Source organism: Leucoraja erinacea, chromosome 5 (assembly GCF_028641065.1).
Source record: "Leucoraja erinacea ecotype New England chromosome 5, Leri_hhj_1, whole genome shotgun sequence".
Classification (NCBI taxonomy): domain Eukaryota; kingdom Metazoa; phylum Chordata; class Chondrichthyes; order Rajiformes; family Rajidae; genus Leucoraja; species Leucoraja erinaceus.
Window position 1 is genome coordinate 1262375 of NC_073381.1, and position 19473 is coordinate 1281847.

General features: G+C 50.1%; 1 protein-coding gene across 2 annotated transcripts in view; it reads right to left on the bottom strand.

The window, feature by feature from the left end:
* The window catches only part of cep57l1 (centrosomal protein 57, like 1), a 137847-nt gene that overhangs the window by 85658 nt on the left and 32716 nt on the right, over positions 1-19473 (bottom strand). Inside the window, exons 8-10 of one of the 2 annotated variants that reach the window (XM_055634974.1) lie at positions 18540-18772; positions 14990-15134; positions 13586-14110 (exon numbers count right to left, since the gene is read on the bottom strand). The exons of the other annotated variant lie outside the window; for it this stretch is intronic. Coding sequence (XP_055490949.1) covers positions 13880-14110; positions 14990-15134; positions 18540-18772 — 609 coding nt within the window. The 3' untranslated portion in view covers positions 13586-13879. Of the gene's footprint in view, positions 1-13585; positions 14111-14989; positions 15135-18539; positions 18773-19473 lie in introns of those variants that run through there. 2 annotated transcript variants of the gene reach the window in all.

The window sequence follows — 19473 nt, forward strand, 5'->3', positions numbered from 1 at the left end:
ACCCAGAAACCGCGGTCGCCTATTTCATTCGCTTTCCATAGATGTTGCCATCACCCCCGCTGAAGTCTCACAGCCTTATTGTTCTACCAGCGTGACATTTAGGGTCGGGCGCCTTTTATTCTGATAGAAGTCGGTAACCGGACTGAACACCCACCTTTTTTTCTGGTCATCTTGGGTTTTAATGCGTCCTTTGAAAGAAGCTGACCATGAACCATGAGTTACTCCAAAACACTCTGTCATACTCTCTGAATTAGAGATTAGTTTCACTCTGGGATCCGGGTTCCGGCGCTAATAGGAACATCCATTGGGGGCCGAAGGGCCTGTTCTGTGCGTGTACAAGTCAAGTCAAGTCAAGTCAAGTTTTATTTTGTCACAGTACACATACGAGATGTTGGCAGTCGTAGAATTAACGTGGCATGATGTCTGCGCAGAGGACTTTTGTGCAAAAGCACAACAATCTCGGAAGCCACACCATGACGTTTCACATTCGCAAACACAACGCCTAGAAGGCCCGGCCAATTCGGGTCGAGATAGAGAGCCGCTGTCTTAGTAGTTCAGAAAATGGGATCGGGACCCTATCGAGCCAAGTTTTTAACGCGACTTGCCTACAGTGTGCGTTGATTCAGCCTCTGTCCTCTTGAAGATAGGGTTCCGTGTCCACCCTCCGCTCTGGTCATACCGCATGGTTCAGTACTACCATCGGTTGCCTTACGTTCAAGCGGCTTGTGAGGACCTCACGTCTGGGCTACTGCGCACAACAGCACAGTGGAGTGGCACTCCTTTTTTCGTCTACTCTGCGATCTGGCACTTCTGTATCGGATTCTGCTGTCGCTGGCATCTTCCCTATATTGCTGAGTGATGGCGCCTTACAAGGACTAGGGAGTCTTCTCGCTTCTTTATCTGTCAGTGTCTGGTGCGTGCGATGACGCGTGGGTCTCAGCTTTCTTTGGTTTCCCATAGTGCTGATATCGCGCACGGGCTTGACGCACTCAACTAAACCTGTGCTCGCAGGGAACCCTCACAGTGTCTACATTTTTGCTCGTAGACGTGCCTCCCGCAACGTCCGCGTAGGCGGGCCCAGCCCAACACCCCTAGAGCCTTTCTCAAGCAATAAACAATAAACCCCCAAAATAATGCACGAATAACCTTGCCCCAACACAGCTTACGAAGAAGGGTCCGAGCTGAGAAACATTGCCTGAACCCCCTGACGTTACCTTCCAGCACTCGTGTGAAACAGCACCTAGCCATGTTCCTCCACAGGATGCTGCCTGACCCGCGGAGTCACTCCAGCACTCTGTGTAAAACGTCACTATCCATGTTCTCAACAGATGCTGCCTGTCGCGTCTCTGTACTCCATGCCAAATCGTCTGTTTTGGAAACGTCCCCTTATCCCTTGTTCTCCAGAGATGCTGCCTGTCCCCTGAGTTACTCCAGCACTCTGTGTTAACCCATTCGCCATACTCCATGTTTCTCCACCAGATGCTGACTGTACCGCTGAGTTTACTCCAGCACTCTGTGAAACATCACCTATATTCCATGTCTCCAACAGATATGCTGCCCCGCGACCCGCTCCACAGCTATTCCTACGTCACCTCTGTGCTCCACAGATGCTGCCCCCCGCAAACACGCTCTCTCACTCTGCGAGCTGTGGACCCCTCGGGACCCCTACAGGATAAACAGCGTATCGGCAGGTTGGGGTTCTCAAATAGCTCCGTCTCATTAAGATTGCGCGGTGCACGCAACACATGAGTTCAATTAAGCACTCTGAAAACATCCCTATCAATTCTCCCTCATGGCTGAACCCTTGAGTTAGCAAAGCACCTGTCCGTTTCGCCCCCGGGGCGCCTATCAATTGGCAAGCTCAACCGTAGAACGAATGAGAGGGGTTTCTCATTTAAATTGAAAAATACAAGAATAAATTTGTTAAGGCCCTAGTGTTAGGCACCTCTAGAGGGGCATGGAATACATTTCCCGAGAAGGATGGGGTTTCTCCGGAACCAGGGGCCCCACAGCGTTTGGAAGAATAAGCGTGAAACGTCCTTTCCCGATGTTGGGGGAAGTCGAACCAGCCCACCGTTTAAGAAATTAAGCCTTTTAGAACGGAGATGTAGAAACCCTTTTTTTTTTCTCACTAGAGGCGTGCGAGTCTGTGGAATTCTCTGCCTCAAAGGAGCTGGTTGTATGAATAGGTCTGTGCAACGAGAGAGCTAGATGGGGCGTCGAGTGGCGGAGTCAGGGGATATGAGGAGAAGGCAGAACCTGGGTACTGATGGTTGGGGATTACACAAGAAAGGCTGGACGAAACTCAGCGGGTGCAGCAGCATCTATGGAGCGCGAAGGAAATAGGCAACGTTTCCGGGCCGAAAACAGGGTTTTCGGCCCGAAACGTTGCCTATTTCCTTCGCTCCATAGATGCTGCTGCACCCGCTGAGTTTCTCCCGCTTTTTGTGTGTACAACCCTTCGATTCTCCAGCCGAATCTGCAGTTCCCTGCTTAAATACTGATTGTGGGTAGATCAGCCACCGATCACATTGAAATGCGGTTGCATCTGGCTCGAAGGGGCCGAATGGCCTCCTCCTGCACCTGTTGTCTATTGCCTATTTTAATCTTGTGTGGAAACACCTCGAGGTTTCTCAGACATGTCCAAGCTTGGCCCAACGTTGATGTCACAAGCGACCGTCAGCGGTTGAAAGGAGTGAGGAGTGGGGGGGACGAGGAGACCACAGTACAGTATAAACACACTCCCACTCACACTAGTCCAGTGCTCACATCTCACTCCGTGCGCTGCAAATCCTTCACCCCTTACAGCCGCCGCTGCCTCTCGGATGCTTCTCTAATGCAATTGCGTTCACTGCCTCCTAGTTTGTACCTATGGAAACGCGTACAAGCCCGGGCAGGTGACCGCTCAGTGAGAGCTCCCGGCCGCTGTAACTCCCAACACAGACACAATAAAAAAACGCGTCCTGAAATACACCCTCCCTAGTATCAAATTCATCTCCCTTCGAGCTGCGCCGACTTTCATTCGCAGGCGTGCAGTGAAGTCCAAAGATCTCACAGCGAAGCTTTGGTGAAGCCCAGACGGTGGCCAGCTTACTCCTAAACAAGACAAATGCACTACTTTTAATTCCTTGGTGTCAACCCGTGCAAATCTCTGCAATACAATCTCTGCAGCAGAGATGGAATTTAGCAGCGTTTGCAGTTCCAGCATTTGCCAGTTCCTTCCCACCTGCACAAGTACACATCCACCCAACCCCATGTTCTCCCATGGATGCACCCTGGCTGACCCGCTGAATTTACTCCAGCACTTGCTGTCTCTGTGAGGGGCGTAGAAAACTAGAAACATAGAAACATAGAAATTAGGTGCAGGAGTAGGCCATTCGGCCTCTTCGAGCCTGCACCGCCATTCAATATGATCATGGCTGATCATCCAACTCAGTATCCTGTACCTGCCTTCTCTCCATACCCCCTGATCCCCTTTAGCCACAAGGGTCACATCTAACTCCCTCTTAAATATAGCCAATGAACTGTGGCCTCGACTACCCTCTGTGGCAGAGAGTTCCAGAGATTCACCACTCTCTGTGTGAAAAAAGTTCTTCTCATCTCGGTTTTAAAGGATTTCCCCCTTATCCTTAAGCTGTGACCCCTTGTCCTGGACTTCCCCAACATCGGGAACAATCTTCCTGCATCTAACCTGTCCAACCCCTTAAGAATTTTGTAAGTTTCTATAAGATCCCCCCTCAATCTCCTAAATTCTAGAGAGTATAAACCAAGTCTATCCAGTCTTTCTTCATAAGACAGTCCTGACATCCCAGGAATCAGTCTGGGGAACCGTCTCTGCACATCACCCAACCCATGTTCTCCATGGATGCACCCTGGCCTGACCCGCTGAATTACTCCAGCACTTTGTCTCTTGTTGGTGTAAATCAGCATCTGATTTAAAAGGGCAGGAAGTGCTGGAATAACATTAACACCCGCACATTAGGGATTAGCCTCCACACATTAGGGACAATTGATACTTACACCGAGCCACTTCACCTACTCTGATTCTGTGGAGTGTGGGAGGAACCCGAAGATCCCGGAGAAAACCCACGAGGCCATGAGGAGAACGTGCAAACTCCGTACAGACAGCACCCGTAGTCGGGATCGAACCCGGGTCAACGGCTGGGCCTGTCCCACAGTACGAGCTAATTCTCCCGAGTTTCCCTTGATTCGAACTCGGCCAATTCCGGTACACAACACACAATACACACAATACAATTTATTTGTCACTTGAACCTCATAGAGGCTCAAATGAAATGTTGTTTCTGCAGTCATACACACCTGAAAAAAAGACCCAAGACACAACACAATTTACACAGACATCCATCACAGCGCATCTCGTCCTCGCTGTGATGGAAGGCAAAAACTTATCCCTCCCCTGCACTCCCCTCTCCCCCCCCGATGTCAGAGTCAAAGCCCCCGGCGGGCGATGGCAATTGTCCCGCGGCCATTAAACCCACGCCGGGTGATGCAAGGCCACGCTCTGGGTCTTGTTGTTGGAGCCCCCGGCGGGCGCTAGCAAAGTCCCGCAGCCGTTGAAGCCACGCGGGGCGGTGATGTAAGGCCCCGCTCCAGGTCATCCTCGACCCCGCGACTCGGGCGGGTGAAGTCGTCTTTGCGGAACCCCCGAAAAGCGGTCTCCCAGCAGGGACCCGCGGGCTCCCGGTGTTCCTGTCAGCCAGACCTGCGGTTGGAGCCTCCGAATCTCCGGGGGCCGGGTCACAGCAGCGCGCCACCACCGCTCCGGACTCGGCCAGCTTCATGATGGTACGTAAGTCTGCAGCTCCTCGACTGGAGCCCCAGGTCGTTCCTGCTGGAGGCCGCTCCACGTTGCAGCCACAACGACAACAGAGACCTGACAAAGAAAAGGTCGGGTCTCCCGTGCAGGGGAAAGATTTTAAAGTTCCCCATACACATACACACACACACACACACACACACACACACACCACACACACACACACACACACACACACACACACACACACACACACACACACACACACACACACACACACACACACACACACACACCCCATCAAAAAAATAATAAAAACTACATTAAAACGGGACAAAAAAATAACAAAAAGACAGACGGACTGCAGAGGCCGCTGCGACGCGAGTCGTGCCGCCCACCGGTAATGGCTGCTCGTAAGTACTCGGGGATCTCGCGGACATTTTTCAACATGTTGAAAAAATCTTGAGGAGTCTTCACGAGCTTGCCCCGTTTCCCGAGTACCTGCCGTTAGCGCTACGAGCCGCTAAGAGACGTCTCCGAGCTCCGACGTACCCGCTACGTACATTCTACGTGCTTACCACGAGTTTGATTTTTTTTTTTAACTCGGGAGAGCTCTTGAATTACCTTGTACAGTGGGACAGCAACTCTACCGCTGCACCACCGTGGCAATACTCTACAAAACCAACAACAAATTACAAAATAGTTATATATATCAAAAAAATATATATTTATATAAATAAAAGACTCGCCTAGTTATATAAAAACACACACACACACACACACACACACACACACACACACGCACACATACACACACACACACACACACACACACACACACATACACACGCACACACACACGCACACATACACACGCACACATACACACGCACACATAATTTATATTTATTTACAACATATATAAACAGACACACACCCTTGACTACACGTTGTCCAGAAATGATGCCTGACCCATTGAGTTGCTCCAGCACTGTGTATTTTTAACTCCTTATATATATAGACTTGGGGATATTAATGTTGCATTATTAATGTCTATGTATGTATATATGAACTAACAGATAAATAAATAGACATTAATAACGCAAAATTAATGTCCCCGAGTCTATATATGTTTCGGGTGGGGACCATTCCTCAGACTGATTCAGACCCACGACACCCTGGCCACGCTCTCATTTCATTCCTACCATCAGGAAGAAGGTAAAACCGTGTCCTCCAGCTTCAAGAACAGTTTCTGGGGGTGGGGAAGATTGCAACCTTCACATGGTCCGCCCTGTTTCGACGAATGCAATCAACCTGGCGTGCACAATCAAATAAGGTCAAATAGAACAAGTTGTCCCACAACTTTAAGCTGTGCACGCCATACGCAAGAAGAAGAAGAACAGTTTCTGCCCAACAACCATCTACAGAGGGCACGGTGGCGCAGCGGTAGAGTTGCTGCCTCACAGCGCCAGAGACCCGGGTTCAATCCCGACTACGGGCGCTGTCTGTACGGAGTTTGTACCTTCTCCCCGTGACCTGCGTGGGTTTTCTCTGAGATCTTCAGTTTCCTCCCACACTCCAAAGATAGGTTTATTAGCCTGGTATACATGATATACCTTATATACTACTAACCTTAATTAGTTTATTTGCTTGGTATAAATGTAAGGTAGACAAAAATGCTGGAGAAACTCAGCGGGTGAGGCAGAATCTATGGAGTGAAGGAAATGGGCAATAGACGTTTTGGGTCAGACTGATGAAGGTATAAATGTAAATTGTCTCTAGTGTGTATATGATGGCGTTAGTGTGCGGGCATTGCGGACTCGGTGGGCCAAAGGGTCTGTTTCCGCGCTGTACATCTAAAATTAAAAAAAAAGACTGAACATCAGGCTCTTGAACACGACACAACGCTGACCTCAACATTGGTTGCACCAAGGACATTTTTGTATTAGTTATTCATTTAAAATCTATGTCGCACAGCGTGGAAACAGGCTCTTCAGCCCAACTCGCCCACACCGACCAACATGTCCCATCCACACTGGAGTTTAGAAGGATGAGAGCGGATCTCATTGAAACATATAAGATTGTTAAGGGCTTGGACACGCTAGAGGCAGGAAACGTGTTCCCGATGTTGGGGGAGTCCAGAACCAGGGGCCACACACAGTTTAAGAATAAGGAATAAACCATTTAGAACAGAGACGAGGAAACACTTTTTCTCACAGAGAGTGGTGAGTCTGTGGAATTCTCTGCCTCAGAGGGCGGTGGAGGCAGGTTCTCTGGATGCTTTCAAGAGAGAGCTACATAGGGCTCTTAAAGATAGTGGAATCAGGGGATATGGGGAGAAGGCAGGAACGGGGTACTGGTTGGGGATGATCAGCCATGATCACATTGAATGGCGGTGCTGGCTCGAAGGGCTGAATGGCCTCCTCCTACACCTATTGTCTATTGTCTATTTGATTATTCCATTATTGTACTTCAATGTACTATATTTGCATTACAATCTTCTGCTGTTATGCCCTCGACATTGTATGAATTGCTGTATTCATTACAGTATTGTTAGATTGTCATCACACACAGACAGTGATTAGGATCCAAAGACTTTTTACATAGGTCACTTCATCTTAACATACAGCTCAAGACTGGGAGAGAAAGGGAAAAGGGCTTTCTATTAAACCAGTGGGCGGAGCCACAGTATGACTCATAGCACGAGTGACACTGATCTACATCCTCCCTCTTAAAGAATTAAATGTCAGCACAAAACCATTAACTAAATAAGGCGTGCATAGTAAATCATAATAAGCTGGAGGAAAGTCAAACGTAGCCCGGGTGCTTCACTCACGGTGAGCTTGCAAACAAGACCAGCACGTGTGCGATATAAACCACTTCCGTTCTATGTCACCAGGGACAGTCGGTGGTATAATTGGTGGCGGTGATTTAAACGGTATTCCCGGTGACGAAACAGGGGACTTTGGCACTGGCGCAGGAGGTGTCGCCATTGGCAACGTAACCGTTTCAGAACCGTTGCCGTAGACGCTGCTTCAAGCCATCAGTGTCAATGGTCCGTAAAGGCAGCCGAAAGTCTGCCTTTATACCGTTGACTACGTGCATGTGCTGCATTGTGTACTGTGCATGTGCATCAGCCTACTGCGCAGGCGCATGTGCAAGTTTCAAGATTTTTTTTAAAACGCCGACTGACAGCTCACCCGGGGAGAGAACAATCTGCGCACGCGCGGTTTCCACGATTTTTAAAAGCCGCTGCCTCTACCCTGGCTAATTTACCCACGGCACGTGCCTGGTACACTTGTACGGTCTGGATAAAGCGGAGGTGGAGCCGGCTCATTCACCGGCAGGGTATATGTTGCCGATAACATCTGTAGGTGCCGCCGTCAGCAATGACCAAATATGAGGGTGGCTCAGAGGCAGTTCCAGGAATCACACTGATACGATCATGACCTTTGTCGGTTTGCAAACGAACCGCCTGCCCCTCGGTTAATGGTGGCAGCGGCCTGCTCGTTTTGTCATAACACTGTTTTTGAATGTCACACTTCCGTTGCAGCCTGGACTGGACTGCCGATGGCGGGATCAATGCCTAATCTGCTACAGGCACCGTGGCTCGGGTCTGCCTTGCCAATAAACGTTGAGCAGGTGAACCCAAGATAGGGTTGCGGGAGATGTTGCGCTGGTTGAGCAGGTCCAGGTACACATCGGAATTAGCTCGGTGGGATCGTTCCATGAGCTGCCTGGCACTCTTGACAGCCCGTTCAGCCAGTCCATTCGACTGTGGATATTCAGGGCTGCTGGTGATGTGGCGAAAACCCCAGTGTGCAGCAAATTCTTTGAAGTGCTGGCTGGAAAATTGTCTGCCATTATCAGGTAGCAGTAGACAAGGAGCTCCATGGTCTGCAAAATGGCGAGCGTGTTTTAGAGCTACCCTGTGAGAAGTGGGGCCACTAAGAGGATCGATGTCAAACCAACCGGAATACGAGTCGACGAGAACCAGGCACTGCTTGCCATGCCACTCAAATATGTCAGTTGCTACTGTAGACCAAAGATACTAGAATATCTTTGCAATAGACCACGGGAGGGCAGGAACCGGGTGTGACAGAAGTGGTTGCTTTTGTTGATAAGGTGCCAAGCTGTTACACACTGCACAGGATGCCACATTCTCGAGGATGTAGTCAGCCATACCAGGCCAGTAAAACATGTTTTTTGCTCGTAGGACATTTGCTTCAGCGCCTGGGTGCCCTGCATGGACAGCGTTAAAATATTCACTGTGTAAAGAATTTAAGAATTTAGTAGAGTGTTAAATTTGTTCATGACATGTATTTTTTATTTTTTTATAGGGGGACTGTCGAGAGCACACTGACATACAGCATCACTTCCTGGTTTGGGAGCTGCAAGGCGTACGAACGGCACCAACTAGACAGGATAGCGAAGACCGCCAGCAGGATTATTGGTGCTCCACTCCCCTTCCTGCTGGACATATACAGGAAGAGATGTATCAGCAGAGCCATCTCCATCATCAAAGACCCTTACCACCCATCACATGACATTTTCTCCATCCTCCCATCTGGGAAGAGGTACAGGAGCATTAGCTGCAAAACCAGCAGGATGCTCCTCAGCTTCTTCCCACAGGCTATAAGACTGTTAAATGGACTTTGCCCCCTGCCAAGTATCGCGCACAAACCCCCACACTGCAGGAGAGCCACTGTTGTGCCGCTGCTGGTCGGAACGGCTGTTGAATGTTTAGTAGAGTGTTAAATTTGTTCATGACATGTATTTTTTAGACCAAAGTGCTGGAGGAACTCAGCGGGTGCAGCAGCATCTACGGTGCAAAGGAAATGTCGATCAGTCTGAAGAAGGGTTTCGGCCCGAAACGTTGCCTATTTCCGTCACTCCATAGATGCTGCTGCGCCCGCTGAGTTTCTCCAGCACTTTTGTCTGCTGTGTAAAGAAGCGGGGACTACAGCCGTATCGTATGGCCATTTACGATCATACCATCTTGTAGTACAGGTACTGGCTAGTTGGGATGCAATGTTAAAATTGTACAAGGCATTGGTGAGGCCAATCTCGGGAGTATGGGGTACAATTTTGGGTCGCCCAATTATAGGAAGGATGTCAACAAAATAGAGAGAGTACAGAGGAGATTTACTAGAATGTTGCCTGGGTTTCAGCAACTAAGTTACAGAGAAAGGTTGAACAAGTTAGGGCTTTATTCTTTGGAGCGCAGAAGGTTAAGGGGGGGACTTGATAGAGGTCTTTAAAACGATGAGAGGGATAGACAGAGTTGACGTGGATAAGCTTTTCCCCACTGAGAGGAGGGAAGATTCAAACAAGGGGACATGACATGAGAATTAAGGGACTGAAGTTTAGGGGTAACATGAGGGGGAACTTCTTTGCTCAGAGAGTGGTGGCTGTGTGGAATGAGCTTCCAGTGAAGGTGGTGGAGGCAGGTTCGTTTTTATCATTTAAAAATAAGTTGGATAGTTATATGGATGGGAAGGAAATGGAAGGTTATGGTCTTAGCGCAGGTGTATGGGACTAGGGGAGATTATGTGTTCGGCACGGACTAGAAGGGTCGAGATGGCCTGTTTCCGTGCTGTAAATTGTTATATGGTTATATATAGCTCACATAGGACGGCAAAGAAGGGCCGAACTGGCAGCGGTTCATTGTAATGCTCGTCAGACCAGACGCGCTTAATGGCGGAGGCGAGCGACCGTAAGGTACGTCAGCAGCAGCGTATGCAACCAGGTCCTACACACAGGACGAGGGAACAAAAGACACAGTCATTGTTACAAAGTCGTTGTCCGGTGAGTCTCAGGCGAAAACGACCGCGAGCAGCTCCTTTTCAATTTGGGCGTAGCGTTGTTTTGTGTCAGGCATGGTGCGCGAGGCATAGGCGACGGGCTTGCTGCCGCTACCGCCATCTTGAAGACATGCTGCGCCTAGTCCGTGTTGTGAAGCGTCACAAGTCAGCGTGACCGGTCGTTTAGGATCAAAATGAGCGAGAGTAGGAGCACAAGACATCTGCTGCTTAAGAGTGTTAAACGCCCCCTGCTGTTGCTCGTGCCAGACCCAGGCAGTGTCTTTGTGGGTCAGCTGGCGCAGCGGGGCTAATATTTCAATATAATATTCAAGGGGTCACAGCTTAAGGATAAGGGGGAAAATCCTTTAAAACCGAGATGAGAAGAACTTTTTTCACACAGAGAGTGGTGAATCTCTGGAACTCTCTGCCACAGAGGGTAGTTGAGGCCACAGTTCATTGGCTATATTTAAGAGGGAGTTAGATGTGGCCCTTGTGGCTAAGGGGATCAGAGGGTATGGTGAGAAGGCAGGTACGGGATACCGAGTTGGATGATCAGCCATGATCATATTGAATGGCGGTGCAGGCTCGAAGGGCCGAATGGCCTACTCCTGCACCTAATTTCTATGTTTCTATGTTTCTAATACTATTTTAATAGTACAACAGGATCTGGGGGTCCTTGTACATCAGTCTATGAAAGTAAGCATGCAGGTACAGCAGGCAGTGAAGAAAGCGAATGGCATGTTGCAGTCGAGTATGGGAGCAAAGAGGTCCTTCTGCAGCTGTACAGGGCCCTAGTGAGATCACACCTGGAGTATTGTGTGCAGTTTTGGTCCCCTAATTTGAGGAAGGACATTCTTGCTATTGAGAGAGTGCAGTGCAGGTTTATAAGTTAATTCCCGGGATGGCGGGACTGTCATATGCTGAGAGAATGGAGCGGCTGGGCTTGTACACTCTGGAGTTTAGAAGGATGAGAGGGGATCTTATTGGAACGTATAATATTGTTAAGGGTTTGGACACGCTAGAGGCAGGAAACATGTTCCCGATGTTGGGGGAGTCCAGAACCAGGGGCCACAGTTTAAGAACAAGGAGTAAACCGTTTAGATCGGAGACGAGGAAACACTTTTTCACACAGAGAGTGGTGAGTCTGTGGAATTTTCTGCCTCAGAGGGCGGTGGAGGCCTTTTCTGGATACTCATAATTTAATTTATCATTGCGAATACCATAGACCAGACGGTCACGAACTAGGCTGTCACATAAATCGCCAGGCACATCTACTGGCAATGCGTTTCAAAGCACTAACGTATGTTTCAACAGGTTTGCCAGGTCTTACGCTTCGCAAAAAAAAGTCTCTCCGTTGCTATATTAGTACGTAATTCACATAACTATCAGAATTTGTTTAGCAGGAAGTCGGGGTCCCGGATGGACTCATAATGAAATCTTCTGGAGCAGCTTCTGTGCCCGCTAGGTTGAGGAGAATAGAGGCACGAACACCTGGACTAGCAGCCGGGTGAGCCGTGTCTATATAAATGGTGAAATCTTCTTCAAACATGCGCCACCTTTTGGCAACACCAACGTTTCTAGTTTTCTGATTGCAGTAGCCATGGTAAAACATTAATTGGACAAAAAAAAAAGATGGCTGTGGAGGCCAAGTCAATGGATATTTTTAAGGTAGACTAGACTGTGGGACCCGTTGGGTCTCATTCTCACACGGAAGGCCTGATCCTCCAACGCAATATTCCACCACTCATGCATAGCCCCCAACTGCGCGGGCGCGGTTTGACTGGTTCCTGTTTTGATGCCCCTGGTCCCCCCACTCCGCCCCAGGACTCCCCCCCCCCCCCCCCCCCCCCCCGCATCCACTCCTAGCGGTTCTCCGGTGTGCAGCCATTCCCTCCCATTGGATTCCCATTGCGATGTAGAACGCGCAGGTATTACGTGCAGCTGACGGGCGCGGCACGTGGGAAAGGGATTTATTAAAGCTTAAAATGTGAATAACTATTAAAATATAACAAACAATTTAAATGTTCAAGAGATTTATTCAATCCATTCTTTCTTGTTGCATTTCTTGTTGCGTTCTGCAGCAGCCGGGGGGGGGGGGGGGGGGGGGGTTCAGGCGGTGGCCAGTGGGGGGTGGGCTTGCTGGAGAGCTAGTTTGGGTGTTGTGGGCAATAGGGACTGGTTTTCAGAGGGCTAGTACGGACAATGTGGACCTAATGGATTCTTGGACTCACAGTTCACTCACGGCTGGTGGGCTCACAGTTCACTCACTCATGGCTGATGGGCTCATGGTTCACTCACGGCTGGTGGACCTCTGGACTCAGGCTCGACTTCCGGATTCAAGTGCGCCTTCCGGTCTCAGCGCGGCTTGTGGACTCACAGTTCACTCGCTAACAGCTTGTGGACTCACAGTTCACACATTCACGGCTTGTGGACTCAGTTCTGGACTCAACTCTCACTCATGGCTTCCGGGCTGACTGACTCACGACCGGCCTGGGGCTTTATTCTCCTGGCCCCAGGCGTTACCTTCATGGCGACTGACAGGCAAGAAGACCAATCTGCTGATCTCACAATTTTTTTAAACCTTCATAACTTTTCTAATATTCCACCGATCGGAACAAAGCTTGGAGCAGAGGAGAACGGTGAGTAAGGTGGCCAAAAAATCCTAGCGATATAGGGTACTGTTTTTGCGCAAATTTAAAAACAACGCAGACCGGAAGTGGTCAAGATGAGAGCTTAAGTAATAGTATAGATTAGGGGGTTACAGGGAGAAGGCAGGAGAATGGGGTTGAGAAGGTGAGATAGATCAGCCATGATTGAATGGCGGAGTAGACTTGATGGGCTGAATGGCCTAATTCTGCTCCTATCACTTACGAGCTTGAGGAATTTCATTGCACTCTGGTACATACGACAATAAAACAACGCGAATGTCGCTGAGATTGCATTACGTGGGGTAAGAGACGTGGGTAAAACAGTAGATAATACAGGGAAGACAAAGAAATGTAGTCGTCTCCATAGAGCGCTTTTATTGGTGTGGATACACAAGTTACACATGTCGAAAACATTCTGCAACCGAACACCAACATTGTTGGAATAAGAAGCAATTTTAATTGTCGATTAAAAACAAAAATTTCATAAAAGCATAAAAACTTCAAATAGACAAATGCAACGGGTAGGTATTTGAAGGAAAGTTTCAGTGCAGCAAAGATCTGCTGAAAAATGAACAATGCAACCAACGCACAGATTTACAGGTCTCCCCCACACCAACGATCCACAGCAACTGAGCAGACAGCTGCTGCCGTCACTGGTCCCAGACAATGTCGCTTCTCCGCAGGGTCGTCTGCAACTTCTGCGCATTCCTAAGCAGCTGAAGGCTTTCTTGCCCTTTCTTCCCCAGCCCAGCGGACGTTTTCCGCAAGGGTTCGGCAGCTTTGGGAGGAGCTCCTTTCATTCCGTCCTCAGCTTTTGACTGCTTCTTTGTGTCAGCGGTCCGCTTTCGCACCTTCTTGGTTTTCAGGTTCAGCCGCTCCACCTTTGAAGAGAGACAATTGGCAACAATTTAAAAAAAAAAAAAAAAATCAAAAAAAAAAAGAAAATCAAAAAAAAAGTCACACGTCTGCCCTTCACTTAGTTTAGCTTATTATTATTTTCACGTGAAACATAGAAAATAGGTGCAGGAGGAGGCCATTCGGCCCTTCGAGCCTGCACCGCCATTGATTGTGATCATGGCTGATCGTCCCCAATCAATAACACGTGCCTGCCTTCTCCCCATATCCCTCGATTCCACAAGCCCCTAGAGCTCTATCTAACTCTCTCTTAAATCCATCCAGTGACTTGGCCTCCACTGCCCTCTGCGGCAGGGAATTCCATAAATTCACAACTCTCTGGGTGAAAACGGTTTTTCTCACCTCAGTCTTAAATGACCTCCCCTTTAGTCTAAGACTGTGTGGCCCCAGGTTCTGGACTCGCCCAACATTGGTGGGGTGGGGTGGGGTGGGGTGGAGTGGGGTGGAGGAGGGGGGGTGGGGTGGGGTGGGGTGGGGTGGGGTGGGTGAGGAGAGGAGGTGGGGTGGGGTGGGGAGGAGGGGGGGAGGAGGTGGGGAGGGGTGGGGTGGGGTGGGGTGAGGGGGGTGGGGTGGGGGGAGGAGGTGGGGAGGGGAGGTGGGGAGGAGGTGGGGAGGAGGTGGGGGGGGGTGGGGTGGGGGGGGGGGTGCGGAGGAGGGGGGGGGGTGGGGGAGGAGGGGGGGGGAGGGGAGGGGGTGGGGTGGAGGAGGTGGGGAGGTGGGGTGGGGGGGGGGTGGGGTGTGGTGGGGAGGGGAGGGGGTGGGGGTGGGGGTGGGGTGGGGTGTAATCAGTCTCAGTCCACCTGAGGGCATGGGAGGAATAAATAAAAAAACCATCAGATACTCACATGGTCCTGGTGATTTTTCAGTTTGGAAATCTGGTCGCCTTTCTTCTCCATCCGTTTCACCAGACAGTCCAGCTCACGTTCCAAATCTTCACGGACATCGATGTCTTTGGTACCTTGTATCTGTTCCAGCAGGTCCTGGTGCTCACTGCAAAGATAGAATGGATGAGGCACTTGCACAAGTGAGGTCACCCTGCAGATGGCTCACTTCAATAGCACCTCGTGATCCACTTGGGCAGTCTGCACCCCAGCGGCATGAACATTGAATTCTCCAATTTCCGGTAGCCCTTGCTGTCTCCTCCCCTTCTCAACTCTCCCTCAGCCCTCGGGCTCCTCCTCTTCCTTTCTTCTTCCCGCCCCCACACCCCCCCCCCACCCTGCATCAGTCTGAAGAAGGGTTTCGGCCCAAAACGTTGCCTAGTTCCTTCGCTCCATAGATGTTGCCGCACCTGCTGAGTTTCTCCAGCATTTTTGTCTACATTTGTTTTGAAGGTGGAAATGTTCACCACTATAGGGCATAGCTGTGATGTTTAGTTTAGTGATACAACGCAGAAACCAGCCCTTTGGCCCATCTAGTCTCGTGATCACCGCACGCTAGCACTATCCTACACACTATGGGCGTTAGAATCCAATTTACCTACAAACCTGTACATCAATAGACAATAGACAATGGACAATAGACAATAGATGCAGGACGAGGCCATTCGGCCCTTCGAGCTAGCACCGCCATTCAATGTGATCATGGCTGATCATCCCCAATCAGTAGCCCGTTCCTGCCTTCTCCCCATACCCCCTGACTCCGCTATCTTTAAGAGCCCTATCTAGCTCTCTCTTGAAAGCATCCAGAGAATTGGCCTCCACCGCCCTCTGAGGCAGAGAATTCCACAGATTCACCACTCTAGATAATAACATTTTTCATCATCATCATTCTAAATGGTCTACACCTTATTCTTAAACTGAGGCCCCTGCTTCTGGACGTCTTTGGAGAGTGGGAGGAAACCGGAGCACCCTGAGAAAACCCACGCGGTCACGGGGAGAACGTACAAACTGCGCACGGACAGGATTGAACCCGGGTCTCCGACGCTGTGGGCCAGCAACTCTACCGCTGCGCCACCGTGCTGCCCACGGTACATGGATATACAGAGAATGGCGGGAAATGGATCACGTGCAGGCAGAGGAGATTACTGTATCTTGGCATCATGTTCAGTACAAGCATCATGGGCCGAAGGGCCTGCTCGTCTGGTGTACGGTTCTATGATGTGCTGAAGGGTTACATAAAAATTAATCGCCTGAAACGTTTCCTGTGAACAGTACTCTGGCTCGACTTTAGATTTTACTTAAGAGATACAGCAAGGAAATGAGCCCTTCGGCCACAACCAGCAATTACCCTGTACACTAACACCACCCTCCACTAGGGTAGGGATAATTTTACCAAAGCCAATAAACTATAAATCTTTGCAGTGGGAGGAAACCGGAGCACCCTGAGAAAACCCACGCGGTCACGGGGAGAAGGTACAAACTCCGTGCAGACAGCGCCCGTAGTCAGGATTGAACCCGGGTCTCTGGCGCTGTGAGGCAGCAACTCTACCGCTGCGCCACCGTAGGCAAGAGGGGCAAAGTTAAATGGAGATGGGCAGGAAACGGGTTTTGATGGACAGGGACTGGCTGGGCTTCTTTCAAGAATGCATCTTCGGGCTTCACAACGGAGTAATGAGGGAGGAGGGATGAAGGAGAGGGGGGGAAATTGAACATACTTGACAAACCACAGATGTAAGCAGGAAGAGATGGAACTGTTCAGGTTTATGTTTGTTGTTGTCACGTGTACCGAGGTAGCACAGTGAGAGTATTTATTTATCCACATTATATTGCATCTGCCAAACATTTGCCCACTCACCCAGCCTATCCAAGTCACCTTGCAGTCTCCTAGCATCCTCTTCACACCTAACACTGCCCCCCAGCTTAGTGTCATCCGCAAACTTGGAGATATTGCCTTCAATCCCCTCATCCAGATCATTAATATATATTGTAAATAGCTGGGGTCCCAGCACTGAGCCTTGCGGTACCCCACTAGTCACTGCCTGCCATTATGAAAAGGACCCGTTTACTCCTACTCTTTGCTTCCTGTTTGCCAGCCAGTTCTCTATCCACATCAATACTGAACCCCCAATGCCTTGTGCTTTAAGTTTGTATACTATTGATCATCATCATCACCATCATCATCACCATCATCATCATCATCATCATCATCATCATCATCATCATCATCATCACCATCATCATCATCATCACCATCATCACCATCATCATCACCATCATCATCACCATCATCACCACCATCATCACCACCATCACCATCATCACCATCATCATCACCATCATCACCATCATCACCATCATCACCACCATCATCACCATCATCACCATCATCACCATCATCACCATCATCACCATCATCACCATCATCACCATCATCACCATCATCACCATCATCACCATCATCATCATCACCATCATCACCATTGTTGACAAACATCAACGGGCACGGTGCTTTACAATGCTGTGTACGACAGTGATCGCAACTTCTACTTAGTGTGGATGGCCATCAGCTCGCTAGGAGCTCATCCGCCATTTGACAGGTCCTGTTTTTGGTTCTGCTGGGGGTCCACAGCCCCCTCCTCACCTGGCAAACCAGGCGGGTGAGACGGTTTAGTCGCCGACTATCCGACCATGAAGCGGGTAGCACGGGATTACATGGTACCCGTGGCAGGGGGAGTAACTCCCCCCGCCCCCGAACTGAAAATGCCAGAGTGAGTACCATCTACAAATACAAACAAACCTAATAGCATGAATATTGAATTCTCCAATTTTAGGTAACTAATCCACAAACACCCCCCCCCACCACCCACCACCGCCCCTGTGCCTCACCTGGACTTACACATCCATTTATCCCCTTCCCTCAACCAGAAACGACACCTATCCATGTTCTCCAGAGATGCTGACAAAGCCGTTGAGAAGCTCCAGCACTGTGTGGCCTTTGGTCTACTTGGCTATTGTTTACCTCCCCAACCTTGTAGCTTGGTTTAGTTTAGAGATCCAGCGTGGAAACAAGCCCTTCGGCCCCACGAGACCACGTTGACCAACGATTCCCGAGCACTTGTGCTACTCCACGCACATTAAAGGACAATTTACACCGAAGCCAATTAACCTACAAACCTGTACGTCCTTGGAGAGTGGGAGGAAACCGGAGCACCCGGAGAAAACTAACGGGGAGATGGTGCAAACTCCGTACAGACAGCACCCGTGGTCAGGATGGAACCCCAAGTCTCTGGCGCGGTGAGGCAGCAACTCTACCGCTGCGCCACCGTGCTGGCCTGCACTACAGCCACCAAGCTAGCATGAACATTGCAATAATATTGTGTGGGAAGGAACTGCAGATGCCGGTTTACACCGAAGATAGACACAAAATGCTGGAGTCACCCAGCGGGACCGGCAGCAACTTCCCCTCGTGACCAGCCTCGCTGACCAGCGGGCTGCAGCTGGGTTTGGTACTCACAAGCTCATTTGACCCAGCTCATCCTGCAACGCCACAAGGATCTCGGCGAGCCCCTCAGTCAGTGGGGAGGGCGGGGGAGAGAGGGATCCAAACTTCACACCGTTGCTGCAGGTCAGTTCCCTCGAATTCTTCGCAGCCCTCTGGTCGGGCAGCCTCGGCCTCCCGTCGTAGTGTTTCATCAGATGGAGCACGTTCTGTACATTGGCTGTGACGGAGTGGCTGGAACTAATGGACTGGAACACAAAAAAAAAAAAACAGCATAAAGAACATTTTTTTTTTTTTTTTTTTTTTTTTTTTAAAAATGCAGCGTTTTTAGTTTAGAGATGCAGCGCGGAAACAGGCCCTTCGGCCCACCGAGTCCACACCGACCAGCGATCCTCGCACATTAAAGGGCCGGTCCCACCAGCATGCGACCTGCATGCGGCGAGCGCGACCAAACCGGAAGCGGGGGTCGAGTGAGTAACGTGAAGTTCGAGCGAAGTCCGCATACGGGGTCGAGACGCTGCGCACGCCCGTCGAGGTGGTGCGTTCTGCGTGGAGGCGGCTGCGGGCTGGCAGGCTGTGGACGCGCGGAATTTTTGAACACGGTCAGTTTTTTCCGGAGTCCCACGCGATGTCGGGACCAGCTCCGCACAACTCCATACGGCTCCAGCGATCGAAGTGGGACCGGCCCCGCGAGGCAGTACGGCTCAAGCGACCACGTTAGCTCGCGCTTGCCGCATGGAGTCGCATGCTCGTGGGACAAGCCCTTAACACTTCTTCTTATCGAGCCCACACACCAGATTAGAAGTTGTCCAGCCAGAGTTGAGCACACTACCCGGCATCTGCACACAATGGTGTGTCTTGTCGCCTCTGGTGCGTGGGGGTGGACAGATTGGTGGAAACAGGGCCGCGACGTGAACGCTCTTCCCTTGACCTCACATTAACCACAATC